At 37.4% G+C, this 15,171-nt stretch overlaps 2 protein-coding genes across 3 annotated transcripts; one reads left to right on the top strand and one right to left on the bottom strand.

The window, feature by feature from the left end:
• The first annotated feature begins 5,667 nt into the window (after positions 1-5,667).
• Positions 5,668-8,229, top strand: LOC306855788 (peptidyl-prolyl cis-trans isomerase FKBP2-like). The gene is made up of 6 exons (XM_079394663.1): positions 5,668-5,738; positions 6,172-6,332; positions 6,409-6,521; positions 6,825-6,871; positions 6,972-7,007; positions 7,635-8,229. Exons 2-6 carry the CDS (start codon positions 6,174-6,176, stop codon positions 7,694-7,696), a joined length of 417 nt encoding a protein of 138 aa, XP_079250789.1. The 5' UTR covers positions 5,668-5,738; positions 6,172-6,173; the 3' UTR covers positions 7,697-8,229.
• Positions 7,893-14,579, bottom strand: ppp1r14ba (protein phosphatase 1, regulatory (inhibitor) subunit 14Ba). 2 transcript variants are annotated; one of them, XM_079394664.1, is made up of 5 exons: positions 14,351-14,579; positions 14,021-14,217; positions 9,623-9,706; positions 9,294-9,326; positions 7,893-9,121 (listed from the first exon to the last, which is right to left on the bottom strand). In XM_079394664.1, exons 2-5 carry the CDS (start codon positions 14,210-14,212, stop codon positions 9,038-9,040), a joined length of 393 nt encoding a protein of 130 aa, XP_079250790.1. In that variant the 5' UTR covers positions 14,213-14,217; positions 14,351-14,579; the 3' UTR covers positions 7,893-9,037. The 2 variants fall into 2 exon arrangements, with proteins under 2 accessions (XP_079250790.1, XP_079250791.1); XM_079394665.1 differs by having other exon boundaries at positions 8,072-9,121; positions 14,021-14,534.
• Between the last annotated feature and the right edge of the window lie 592 nt (positions 14,580-15,171).

Below are 15,171 nucleotides of genomic sequence, written 5' to 3'. Positions count from 1 at the left end.
GCTTTGGGCCGCATTGTTTCACTGGAACAGGAATATGAACCATATTACAGATCCTGCATCACCTGTGTCTAATCAATGACCTGTACAGCTCCATTACTCTCAATAACTACCAATGACCTTCCTCTGCAATACTGCTTTTATTTACCTCCTCACTGGAACCTATAGCTCTATAAGTCTGTTCTGACTCCATTTTCTCAAGAACGTGCTCAAACCTCTTCTCATCTTTTCAATTGTGTATGCATTGTATTTACACAGTCTGTGTGTAGTTGCATTTGCTGTAGGCATTTTACAAGTTCTGATTAGTTTGAAAATTGAACAAAACTAATTACTGAAGCACTTCACCATACCCGCCAGTGTAAATGACTGTTAAATTATTTCACCATATAGAGAGATTCAGCTGCCAGACAGGATTTTATGTAGTTGCTTTCATTAAAATTCATCATTCATGACTCCAGAACTTGATTAGTCATTCGCAAAGATTTGTTTGTGTTGAAAGGGTCATCTTCTGCTAGCTCGTGCTTCACAGTGTTTTGAAAAATATGGATTACAGCAATGTTGTGATGATGTACAGTATATGAGTTTTCTGTGTGCTGAAGCCCAGCAAGGATGCACAATATGAACACAAGAAGCAGAGAAACACAAAAAATGCCTAATGCAATTAGGCTACGGAAGTAAAAATCACATTCACTTTCTTCATAGAAAAATAATATATAAAGCTTTCAAAACAGACTCACTGCAAGCTCCAAGAATGCCAAGTAATTCAGTGAAAATTACAGTGAAAATGCTTCCAACAATTCAGTCTGCCTATACTTTCTTACTACTTATTTATAAACTACTTATATTTTAGTATTATACACACACACACACACACACATATATATATATATATATATACAGGTGCTGGCCATAAAATTAGAATATCATGAAAAAGTTGATTTATTTCAGTAATACCATTCAAAAACTGAAACTTGTATATTAGATTCATTCGTTACACACAGACTGATATATTTCAAATGTTTATTTCCTTTCATTTTGATGATTATAACTGACAACAAATGAAAGTCCCAAATTCAGTATCTCAGAAAATTATAATATAATATAATATAAATGTAGAGGTTTTTTATTACAATTAACCTAGTTTAATCAACCAATGCAAGTGTTTTACAGGCTGTTGTGATGACGAAATCAGCTCCGTACATTAGACATATTAAATATATTAGATTTAAGTTGTGCCATTTTAGCCTAGACATCCTTTAAAGAAATAAGAAAACGTGTATTAGTAAAACGAAAGGCAACATTATTGTATTTAGATCCCCGAAACAGCTGTAAATTGCTTCGACATAACGTTACTTCCGGGTTTCGCCAGTATGGGGAATCACAAGAGGTGACGTATATGATAGGGCGTGGTTTCTGATGTAACGTTTTGACGTGGACGTGACTGTATTGGTATGGGCGTGGCTTGTGATGTCACACTTGGATGTGGGCGGGGTTGGATGTCCACCGCAGGCTGCACTTGTTTATTCACGATACAGCACGGCCTCGAGTACCTTATTGCTTACACACACCCACACACACACACACATATATATATATATATATATATATATATCCAGATTTTTTGCATGTTTGTCACACTTTAATGTTTCAGATCATCAAACTAATTTAAATATTAATTAAAGATAACAGAAGTAAACACAACATGCAGTTTTTGAATGAAGTGTTTTATTATGAAGCGAAAACAAAATCCAAACCCACATGGCCCGGTGTGAAAAAGTGCTTGGAAAGTACTGGAAAAACATCCAGTATGCGGCAGTCCTGTGGGCTGTAGAGTTTAGAGGAGAATGGGCCGACTGATTCAAGCTGATAGAAGAGCAACTTTGACTGAAATAACCACTCGTTACAACCGAGGTATGCAGCAAAGCATTTGTGAAGCCACAACACGAAAAACCTTGAGGCGGATGGGCTACAACAGCAGAAGACCCCACCGGGTACCACTCATCTCCACTACAAATAGGAAAAAGAGGCTACAATTTGCACGAGCTCACCAAAATTGGGCGGTTGAAGACTGGAAAAATGATGCCTGGTCTTTCGGCAAGCACTTTTTCACACAGGGCCATGTGGGTTTGGATTTTGTTTTCCCTTCATAATAAACCCTTCATTTAAAAACTGCATGTTGTGTTTACTTCTGTTATCTTTAATTAATATTTAAATTAGTTTGATGATCTGAAACATTAAAGTGTGACAAACATGCAATAAATATATATATATACACATACATACAGTACATACAGACAGACAGATATTCAGTAGTCAACATTTGAAGTGGATCAAAACCGTTCATCAAAGTTGTCCTAAAACCAAAACAATACCCGTTCTTGTCTTAAGAAAAATTTGATAAACTTTTTTGATCCAATTCAAATGTGGACTGCTGTACATACACTCACCTAAAGGATTATTAGGAACACCATACTAATACTGTGTTTGACCCCCTTTCGCCTTCAGAACTGCCTTAATTCTACGTGGCATTGATTCAACAAGGTGCTGAAAGCATTCTTTAGAAATGTTGGCCCATATTGATAGGATAGCATCTTGCAGTTGATGGAGATTTGTGGGATGCACATCCAGGACACGAAGCTCCCGTTCCACCACATCCCAAAGATGCTCTATTGGGTTGAGATCTGGTGACTGTGGGGGCCATTTTAGTACAGTGAACTCATTGTCATATTCAAGAAACCAATTTGAAATTATTCGAGCTTTGTGACATGGTGCATTATCCTGCTGGAAGTAGCCATCAGAGGAAGGGTACATGGTGGTCATAAAGGGATGGACATGGTCAGAAACAATGCTCAGATAGGCCGTGGCATTTAAACGATGCCCAATTGGCACTAAGGGGCCTAAAGTGTGCCAAGAAAACATCCCCCACACCATTACACCACCACCACCAGCCTGCACAGTGGTAACAAGGCATGATGGATCCATGTTCTCATTCTGTTTATGCCAAATTCTGACTCTACCATCTGAACGTCTCAACAGAAATCGAGACTCGTCAGACCAGGCAACATTTTTCCAGTCTTCAACCGTCCAATTTTGGTGAGCTCGTGCAAATTGTAGCCTCTTTTTCCTATTTGTAGTGGAGATGAGTGGTACCCGGTGGGGTCTTCTGCTGTTGTAGCCCATCCGCCTCAAGGTTGTGTGTGTTGTGGCTTCACAAATGCTTTGCTGCATACCTCGGTTGTAACGAGTGGTTATTTCAGTCAAAGTTGCTCATCTATCCGCTTGAATCAGTCGGCCCATTCTCCTCTGACCTCTAGCATCAACAAGGCATTTTCGCCCACAGGACTGCCGCATACTGGAAGTTTTTCCCTTTTCACACCATTCTTTGTAAACCCTAGAAATGGTTGTGCGTGAAAATCCCAGTAACTGAGCAGATTGTGAAATACTCAGACCGGCCCGTCTGGCACCAACAACCATGCCACGCTCAAAATTGCTTAAATCACCTTTCTTTCCCATTCTGACATTCAGTTTGGAGTTCAGGAGATTGTCTTGACCAGGACCACACACCTAAATGCATTGAAGCAACTGCCATGTGATTGGTTGATTAGATAATTGCATTAATGAGAAATTGAACAGGGGTTCCTAATAATCCTTTAGGTGAGTGTATATACATACATACATATATATAATTTTATTTTTTGCAATAAATATTTATACCTCAACACAATGACTGTTATCAGTTTTTTATATTGTACCATAGTTTTGGTTTGAATACTATACTGTAGTTTATTCCCTCGTAAAAAATAGTCTTGTACATTTATTATTTATTTTATTTTGTAGAGTCATGTGTTTTTTTAATTGTATTTTTAAATGCTTTAAAACAATGTTTACATGTGATGCATCTCATCTGTTTGGTTTGGTACATATTTTTTTTTCTACAGTGAAAAATGCTTTCTGAACCAGGGCCACTGGAAAAAAATCTGTGCGGTCACTGTTGTGCTCAGTAAGGAGAACATTTTCTACTAGAACTTTTTTAGTAAACATGCTGTACTTGGGAAGGTGTTTTTAAATCCTCTGAGGATGAGTCTGTGTATTTTGTCTGTTGGGTTAGTATCTGCCCTGCTAATTTTCAGTTCTGCTACAGTAAGATTCAAACTTCCAAATGCAAGTACTCAAACAAACACTGTACCTCAATGTGGAGCCTCATTTAATTCTCAAATAAGACATGAACACATTGTTGAGGGAACACATAGTCTTCCATTAATTTCAACCAACAATCTGTGATGGCGACATTTGGTAGGCACAGCATGATTACTGCACATCTGCTGAAGCCTGTAATAATTAATTCATTTAAGGTCAAATGTAACACACGCCTGCCCATAGATTGAGTCTGTTGTGATTTATCGGGGTAGTAAGAGACTCTTGAGGGGGGAAAGAGAAGATCATTTTGGGGAGAGCATCTAACCATTTGCTTTCAGTCCGTCTCACTGAAACCAGCCACAGGAGAGAGAGTCAAATGACAGAATGAAGTAGGCTGTCTGCCCACCTTTGGTCACCCACAGCAACAGAAACCTTCTTTTTATTGCAGTCACATACAGTGCAGTCACATTTGACTCATGGGATTGAAATGAGAAACCTTCAGACAGAGATGAATGAAGCGATTATGGTGATGCTTTTGTTCAGGGTGGAGGTCGAATATGAGCCACGCTCCCAGAAATGATTTCTGCCAATCGTAGTTTTAACCCTCTGAAGCCTGTCATATAAAATAATAGTCAGAATTTCTTTGTTTATTCAACCTTACATATACGAACCTTTAATAAAAAACATGTATAAAGAAATCATACAAGTTTTATATTTTGTATCATATTTTATACGTCAGGCTTTTATGGCCCATAGTAATGATTTAGGGAGAATATGGAGCTCATTCTTGGGAAGAAACAAAGTGTGTTTTATTCAGAGGCCCAAACTGAGCAAAAATGCAATTTGGTGCAGATTGTATACGTTACAATTCTGATATCTTGTAAAGAAAATCAGTGAGATTTTTAGGCCTATATCAGAGTACTTAACATAAAATGCTAAATATTAGTTTTTACTCTATATCTCTTAATACGATGATATTTTGAAATACTGAATCTAGCAATATGCAATATAATATATAGTACACCTCTTGCTTACATTGAGACCCACCTTACTAATTTCCCTCCTCATCTTCAAAACGGTTCGACTTTTCCACATAAAATAATACTGCAATTTTTTTCTTAAGTTTATCACTGGGGTTTAGATGTTTTACAAATAAGAAAGTAATTTATGAGCAAATAGCGCCCCCATGTGTGACTCTTAATAATCTTAGCGGCAAACAAATTAAAAGTCCCGTTTCACAGCCCCAGTATTTCCTCAAAACAACATATAATATTACCGCGCCTGATTTGTCAGTGTAGTATTAAGTAACATTCTTATTTGAATATTACATTATTTAAAAATACATATAGTTTTTAATAATTATTTCTTAACCCTCTTAAATTTTAAACGATGTACTGAATTTTGCAAAGCTTTTTTTTTTTTTTAATATTGGGGAAAGCAATTTTTTTATTATTATTGCAGAAAAAGGTAACATACAGATAAGAACATAAAAATATAATAGTGGTGAAAGCTAGTAGGAAACGATCCAGGCCTGCTGACGTCACTTCCTGATGAAAGCCTCATTCTGAGATTCGGAAGGGACGAGTATTTTATTCATATTACAGGTAATTGCATTATTATCCATCAATTAAGCATTAAAATGACTACAATAGAAATTTATCGCAGCGTCTCTCTTTGTAGACGGTTAAATTTATTGCACGCGGTACAGTGAGCGAATAATCCTAATAATAAACATGGTTCAGCAGAAACCCGTAACGTTAGCCGTTCCTCTAAAATAATTCCAGCACGCTACAAAAAACTGCGTTGATTATTAGCGGAAGTGTTTTGCTAGTTAAAATGCACCTTATAGATTAGCGCAAGCTTCTAACACAGCCAATTAATGCATCAATTAAATGATAACGTGTACTTTTGTGTGGAGAGCCTAAGTTACGCATGCGCAGAGATGAGCAATCTTGCTTTTTTGTTTTTTGATTTTTTAGCGGTCAAAGATTAATTTCATTCATGTTATTTCTGAGCTGATGTTTCTTCTTTCCACAGACATGAGGCTGAATTTGGTATTAGCTGTCACTCTGCTGTCCATCCCCATGGCACTTGTGCAAGGGGCTGAGAAGAAAAAACTGCAGATTGGAATCAAGAAAAGAGTGGACAACTGCCCTATAAAGTCCCGCAAGGGAGACGTGTTGAACATGCACTACACTGTGAGTATCTGACTGTTCTGACCTAAGATTCTTGCCCAAACATGTCTTCTCCTAACAGTCTTGTTTTTATCTGCAGGGGAAACTGGAGGATGGGACAGAATTTGACAGCAGTATACCGAGGAATCAGCCCTTCACCTTCACTCTTGGCACGGGACAGGTCATCAAGGGCTGGGATCAGGGTTTGTTGGGGTGAGAAGCTGCACTACTGCATTTCTTGGTGATCTGAGATTCTGTATCATACATCAATCAGGATTAGGATTTAAAGAGATGAACCTAAAGTTAGTCTAATAAAGAGGAATTAGCTGATTAGGTTTAAGAGCCATTGTGGAACTGTGTTAGATATATTGGCATGTGTTGATGCAGTGGTCTGCAAACGTGTGTTAAGGTTCATGTTTGTCATCCTATTCCTTTTTTCTTTCCTGTCATATCTTTGATGTCTCAATTTATAAAAAGCTTATTTAGCATGTGATGTTTCTTCTCAACTCTTATTAGGATGTGTGAAGGTGAGAAGAGGAAGCTGGTTATTCCCTCTGAGCTTGGTGAGTATGTTATGGAAATGTAAAATGTTCCAAAATCCATCAAAAATGTATGATTTGTAGACCATACAGTATCTTCAAATATGTGACTGTTTAACTACAGGTTATGGCGACAGAGGAGCGCCACCTAAAATTCCAGGTAAGATGATTAGCAATTTTTTCTTCAGTTTTCAACATGGAGTCTGATATCAGGAACATTAATATTATATAATGTTCTACAACAAAAGAAAGATTAAAGCTTGATATGTTAGGGATCCATAGAAAGTCATTCACCTTTTCTTAGAGTAGCTTTAAGAAGCATTTGGACACTTAAGCTGCTCATAAAAACAAATGAATGACTTTGTACTTTATAAAGAATCTCAGAAAGTGACATTCATTTTAAAATAAATGAATTTAATGAAAAGATAGCACAAACTAATTAATCACTTTGACATCACTTGCATGAAAGTCATTGCAAAATAGTTAAATAGTATTTAGCTTCATTTGTTTGCAGATGCCACTTAGTTGTTAGCTATTTTGTCGTGACATCTACTTTTAAGTGGCTGAAGGGCCTCAGCAAACTTTCAAGAGGGCCGCAGGATGACTTTCAAATTAATGTTCTTAATGCAATTAATATTCATAATATTATTAATAAAAACCTCATTAAAACGCCTTCTTAGTAACAGCATATGTTTGTTTCTCAGTTTATTTAAAAAAAGCTGCTTTATTATAGCAGAGATACTGGCAGAATACTGTCTCACTTTGCAAATCTCCGTTTTCCCACTAGGTGGTGCCACACTCATCTTTGAAGTAGAACTGTTGAGCATTGAGAGAAGATCTGATTTATAGTGACCGATTTGTGGGCCTGTCAGTCTTAAGCATTTAAAGTCAGTGTGTTTGCAGCAGGATCAAGGACTGCAGCTGCGCGCTACACTGCTGTACTGGTGTCCACTGCACCCACATAGCAACTTCTGGTGTTAGAGGGAGAGTCCATATGAATATGTCCACCTCATATGAAATCATTTATTCACCCTCATGTCATTTTAAAACTGTATGACTTTATTTCTTCAGTAGAACATACAAGAAAATAATTTGAAGAATGCTATGGTTTCTGTTTGACTCCGATTGACTCAGAAAAAACAGAATGGAAGTAAATTGAACTGAAGATTCCAAATATTTAAGATTCCAAATACCCTTTCAAAAAAATTATTAAACTGCTTTTCAGACATGTATGTAGCACCATTCTTTATTTGAGAGCCTTACTACACATATTTGGTTGTGAGAGTGCACACAGTACAGTTTGCCATTCCAACAAATTCTGATCATCAACATATGCATTTCTCAATCTTGTTCACTTGAAATTGAATAAACATTTTATTTACAAAAGATATGCAGGCTTTGAGCTTCATTTAGCATTGACCTTGGCCTACAACACCAAAGTATGTTCATTCTTAGCCTTCATCTTCATTTTTGTAAAAATATCAGATGTAACAAATTGGCAAATTCACTCTATCAGTATTGCTACTCGTCATCCTCAAACTAGTTTACATTTCCTCAGTCAAATGATTTCTAAAAGCCGTAGTACTAAACACAGACCGGTCATTTTTTTCCCTAAAAATGGTAGATTAAAAATGGCTTACAAAACACAAGTTCACAATTCTCATCCCCCCTCCCTCTTCCCGCATTACATCAACACACCCCAAAATCTGAAACCCCACATCTAAAAACTACTATTTTCTGGCCTGCAAAAAATTATTCCGCCCTTACGAAAGACAGCATATTTGAGAGACTGACAATAAAGGAGGGTGAAAAGAAATTAGCTTTTCTAAACTTCCTACTCGATTACAGACGGACACAGCGGGCCAAGGTATGTGGCTGAAAAAAGTGTATTCGTGAACAGTGTAACCATAACATCAATCATTCGATTAATTTCCCTAAATCACCACAGGAGTTTTAAGCTAAAGGGACACTACCACACTACATGTAATATATGCTGAAACAGTACTAAGATGAAGTAAAAACAGTTTGGGGTGTTCAACCTGCAGCTGAGATTGGCTTGGCTGGATTCGTATCATTGATCTCCGTTTGACAGACGCTGTGGTTTAGTGGTTGGGTCTGCATGCCTGCATCTCTCCTCTGGGTTTGGAGTGACAGGTTGGTTTTGTGGTGGTGGGAGGAGCTGTGGTGACCTCATGGCGTCAGCTCCCCTTTCTTCTGGGGGGTGCTGAGTTTCTGCATCCCTCGGACCTTCTCCAGCAACGCCGCTACGAAATCCTGCAGGTGGCCAGAGCCAGAATTATGGCAAGAAAATGCATATTTCTATCCAGAGTGTGATTATGCTTCATTTAATCGCATTGTAATGAGTGACTTGGTGGCTCTGAGAATATCACGACCGCCTGTAATGAAGGTAATTGCTAATGCTATTAATATTCCAAATGGCACTTACATCATTAGGCTTATAACAGTCGACCAGCAGCATCTGAAAACAAAAATGGAAAGAGATTTAATGCCGTTCAGACTAATCTGCTGTTTTTCCAACTGTGTACCAATGAAAGCGGAAAGCTGACGCTAAACGCTGAAATAAATCTCCTGCTGAAAATTTAGTCTTCAAAAAGAGCTCAAGAATGGAAGGATTACTGTCAAACCACCTGCAGATGAAATGTCAGAGGGATGCTAGAGCGCAATTCAGTGCAGACGGGTGAATATTAATATTCTTACAAGGAGATATCTGAAGCGAACAGAATCAGGTTAAATGTATTAAAGATCTGATTAGACCTTCACTCGAATGGCTCTCTCAACATCACTGGGCAGATCCAGCAGCTCATCCACATCTATTTCCAGCTCAGGCACCTCATCCTCCTGCAAAATACAGAACCACTGATGAGGGAGACGTTAATGGGGACTTCTGTAAAAAAAAAGTCAAAGTGAATAATTCACAAGCCACAGAACGACGGTCAGGTCCTTAACTATGTAGACCAGTATGAGGTGAAATCAATCAGGCAAACATCTCAGTAGCCCCTCACTGCAGAACAAAGACCCAGGGGGCGGGGTTGGATCCACATGTAGGGGGTGGAGATTGGTAGGTTTAGGGGTGCAGATGGGTGGGTTTAGGGATCGGGGGTGAAGACGGGTAGGTTTAGGTCTGTGTAAGGTGGGAGGAGTTGGATCTAGATCCAACCACGCCCCCTGGATCTTGTGTTCTGCAGTGAGGACCATCTCTCAAGAGTTCATGTAGCCAGCAAGGGCTGGTCCACTATTATTTTTATATCCCATAAATGTGCAAAAACTGTACCTTTAGGGTTGCAACAGCTTGTCACAAGGGACAACTTGTGCCTTATCTACCACTGAAAGGTACATATTGGTGCCTTAAAGTAGCAATGTGTACCCTTAAAGGGACAGCCATTTATTCACCTTCATGTCATTCCAACCCTGTATGACTTTTTTTTTTTTGGCAGAATACAAAAGAAGATATTTTGAAGAATGTTGGTCACCAAACAGTTTTGGTTCCCATTGACGTCTATTGTATGGAAGTCGATTGGAACCATTGGGAACTGGTTAACAGCATTCTTCAAAATATCTTCTTTTGTGTTTCGCAGAAAACCAGTCAAATGTTTTTGAACAGTAAGATTTTTAATGTTTTTAAAGAATTATTTTCTGCTCACCAAGCCTGCATTTATTTGATCCAAAATACAGCAAATGCAGTAATATTGTGAAATATTTTTTTACTATTTAAAATAACATTTCTATTTGAATATATTTTAAAATGTAATTTATTCCTGTAATCACCTTCAGAGATCATTGTTATATGCTGATTTGCTGTTCAAGAAACATTTTTATTAGGATTATTATCAGTATTTAAAACAGTTGAGTACATTTTTTTCAGGATTCTTTGTGGAAGAAAGATCCAAAGATTATTAATCTGAAATAAAATGCTTTTGTAACATTATACACTATACCATTCAAAAACCTGGAGTCAGTATAATTTTTTTCGGAAAGAAATGATTACATTTATTTAGCAAGGATGCTTTAAATTGATCAAAAGTGATGATAAAAACATTTTATAATGTTACAAGATTATAATGTTATAAGATTTCTATTTCAGATAAATGCTGTTCTTCTGAACTTTGTATTCATCAAATAAACCTGAACAAATGATACTCGGCTGTTTTCAACAATAATAATAATAATAATAAATGTTTTTTTGAGCAGCAAATCAGAACATTAGAATTATTTCTGAAGGTTCATGTGACTGGAGTAATGATGCTAAACATTCAGCTTTGAAATCACAGGAATACATTGCATTCTAAAATTTATTCAATTGGAAATCAATTATTTTAAATAATAAAAATGTTACAGTTTTTGCTGTACTTTGAACCAAATAAATGCAGGCTTGGTAAGCAAAAAAAAAAAAAACACCTTTAAAAACATTAAAAATCTTAATGTTCAAAAATGTTTGACTAGTAATGTAGGTTTGGAATGGCATGAGGGTGAATAAATGACAGAATTTCACATTTTTTGAGGTGGATAAAATACAGAGTTGCCTCAGTGACAAGCTGCTGTACTCCTAAAGGTACAATTTTTGCATAATTTGTTTCTGAGAGCAGAAATCCAGCCATCTCTGGCCATTGTGCATGACATCCTCTCTGCACAACAGGATGGGCTGATCCTCATGTCAGTGTGCTTGTAAAAATAATTTCTATTCACTTCCTGTCAGCGTCAAAGACAACATTGTGTCTTTATCCACACAATGTCTGATAGCTTCTTAGATTGAGACACAGTAAGTGAATGAAACACAACCACAGCTTCAACCTCTGCAGTGTAAACCCTAGGATTTGTACAGTATGTCTTATTGCAGCTAGTTTGCAGTCACACTCCTTTTCATCAAATAATCACTCTCATTTTGTTCTTCCTGCAGTTCTATTAAGCACCATTAGTGAGTTTATATGTGCTAAGGGAGACGGGGGAGGAAAGCTGCCGTGGAAGGAATTGTCTCAAGTTTTTCTTCAAGTGTATGTGCTATTGCAGACATTAAAAAAATAGGTCTGTTATGAAACCCTTCACACTGACCCATATTGTAGTAGCTCTAGTACACTACAGCTGACCAAAGCCTATCCAGAGGTGCTACTCTTAAAGTAAAATACCTTACTTACAGACTAATGCAGCAATTCATGAGACAGTAATTGGACTGAGAAGACTGGTCAAATCAGGGCTCAGTAATAAAGGAAGTCCAAGGTTTGTTATGAATTTATAGCTGTCATGATGTTACAATATAGCCAAATAATTTGTGAATAATTAGCCAAAGTTGTGTGTGTGTTGTGGCCCGTAAAAGAAATGGCAGGAAAAAACGCTGGCACAACCAGGCTAGCATGAAAAATATTTTTTGGATTCCTGCAAATATTCCACAAAAATATTGCAAAAAATATTAAGCAACACAGCTGTGTAAACATTGATAATACTAAATGTTTCTTGAGCAGCAAATCAGCATATTAGAATGATTTCTGAAGGATCATGTGACACTAAAGACTGGAGTAATGACTGCTAGAAATTCAACTTTGCATCACAGGAATATATTTTAAAATATATTCAAATAGACAACGGTTATTTTAAATTGTAATAGCATTTCACAAAATTTTTATTTTTACTGTATTTTTGCTAAAAAATAAATAAATGCAGCATTGGTGAACATAAGAAACTTCTTTAAAACATTTCAAAATCTTATCACCCATAACCTTTTGTATTTCATGTCAGTTTATTTCATTGTTAAGCAGCCACTTTGAATCCTGATCACCCAGTTTATTTTATGACAATGACCAGTATGTTATCCATCACACAGTATTGCTTTCATTTAAATGTGAGCTCAATAAGAAAATGTACACCTGACTGTAAAACACAGCCATTAAAGGTGCAAAATATGCTCACAAATATAGCACATTTAAGCCAACCTTTGTCCATGCTACTCTGAAAAAAGGCCACAGTAAAAACCTGTTTAAATTAGGTTATGTAATTTGTCAGTGTGCATTGTTCTCCTCTTACGTACATTTATCTTCAGTTTTTGCTGAGGGCAGTTGTGATTTAAGATGTGCATTCTGAACATCAGCCTAATTGGACCAAACATTGCTGAGACTAGCAATATAATGGACGAGTTCTCCTGCCAGACCACATTATTATACAAATAACCTGTGGGATTCAGATGACATTTCACGGGTTCAAATATGTGTGCTTCTATTTTCCCCTCCCTTATTATTCAAATATCACAGAAATGTGTAGGACTGTGTTCAGACATAAGAAACCATTCATCAGAAACCAAGTCAAAGGCTCTCAAGCAAATCCAATGGATCCGGGCTACTTTGGAGTATGTCAGTGAGACAAAGCGAATTGTGGATTCCCAAAGCCAGATTTGAGCTCAGGACGAGGCCTACCGCTGGGCTGAAAAGAGCATTCAGAAAAATCTCATTTAAGAGCTGCCTAGTTTTACACGACACACAATCTAGGTCAGTTAAATTAGCCCTGGAGGTTAAGTCAAGCTCAAAGTGAAGCATGCTTTGCATGTCTGAACAGATGACATCATCACAATGGCTAGAGGGGTGATTCCAAACATCCCAGGGGTTAACAAGGAAGACAAAAAAAAAATAACATCTTGACCAGTGTCACCTACAGTAAATATGTGGAATTGATATAAAAATCATAATCAGTGATACCTGGGTTTTGTGCATCTGAATATATTGGGATTGGAATCCATGTCTTTGTTCATGCAACTGGAGCTCCTTCCTAATATAGATCTGTTACATTAACATATAAGGCAAGCCCACTTTTCTATGAAATATGAATGGATGCATTATGCATAAAGGATGCATTAGGTGCTCAATTTTTTTCCCTCGCAGCACCTGTCCATGAGGCTCACCTTTGTTTTATGGCTTTGTCTGTAGTTCTATCATGCCACGCCCTTCCATGTGTAAATGCATAACCATAAAATCAACATCGATTAAAAATAATGACAAAAATAAAAGATGCCATGCTGCTCTTAATAAGCAAAAATTTGTGAAAGCAAGGCAATTATCATGCAAAATGGACATGACAAATGGAACGAGAGGAATACCGGTGCACGAGTCCCGAAAAGAAAGAGCAACAAAGGATTGCACGCGATCAAAGCACTGACAGTGTTTTGTGTCCTACCTCGCAGTCGTATAGATTCATTAACTGGCTAACTATCCACTCCTCCAAATTCAGTCGCCTCCTCAGCTCTTTTCTGTCATATTTTACGGTCACTCGTCCTTGCTTCTGTGGCACTTCTTCTTCGGTACCGGGAGGTGTTTGAAAATAAACTCGGGGCTGAGGTGTCGTTTCCGGGCTTGTTACCGCTGCCATTGTCCCTAATAATAAAAAAGCTGAGGTGGATTTAATTGCTTAATTAATTAGAACATCAATTCAAAAAAGAGAGCTGGTCATGTGCACATCCATGTTGGAAAAAAGTGCCGGGTCCCCTTTTCTTTAAATGGAACAGACCTTTAGCTTACAAGGAGTCCGCAACGGTAGACTGGGATCAGGCAAACTAGGAGCTTAGAAAACAGAAGAATTCATCAGACTAATTGTGTGGCCGTGATTTTTCAAAGTCCATCTTCCCCAAGTCGGTCCATCAGTTGTCACAGAACAGCTTGTGGGCGCCTCCAAGTGTCCGCGCTGAAATACTAGCGATGTCGTGAACTAATCATTCGGTTCTTTTGAATCAATGAATCAGTAGAGTCGAATCTTTTGAATAAATCAGTAAAAGCGGTTCACTAAAACGGACTGACTCGCTACTGGCACACTACTCTACTCTATTTTACATTATACTACACTACTTTTATATTTAAGAAATAGTAATATGTAGAGATAATGCAGAGTTGAACTATAAACCGTTTCTTTCGCGCGAAAACCTCCAAACCAAAAAACCTGAGCTGATGGTTAAGAACATTTGGAGTCAACTGGAGATTTGACTGTCGAGAGTAGGGTACTTTAATAGCCTTTACTATTAGCAGACATGTTACAAATAACAACTTTGGCTGTATGACAGCTGTATCCACATTCATAAGAAACAACTTGGCAATAAAACACGCAAAAAACGTGAAATGTAAGGCACCTCAGGCACGTATAAACAGCAATATGTGCTAAATATAATTTTACGTTATTAGGCAATTACGTCCAAGCGCTAAAGAAGCGCTATTTGAACCTTCTTGAAACGAACTACTCAAAAGAACCGAATCGCAAAAGAATCGGACCTCCTATCACTATGAAATAGTCTACCACCACCAAAATGTTTTCCTTTAGTCTTTATGCTGTTCTAATAG

The sequence above is a fragment of the Barbus barbus genome, assembly GCF_936440315.1.
Source record: "Barbus barbus genome assembly, chromosome: 36".
Lineage (NCBI taxonomy): Eukaryota > Metazoa > Chordata > Actinopteri > Cypriniformes > Cyprinidae > Barbus > Barbus barbus.
This window is presented reverse-complemented; position numbering and strand designations above follow the sequence as displayed.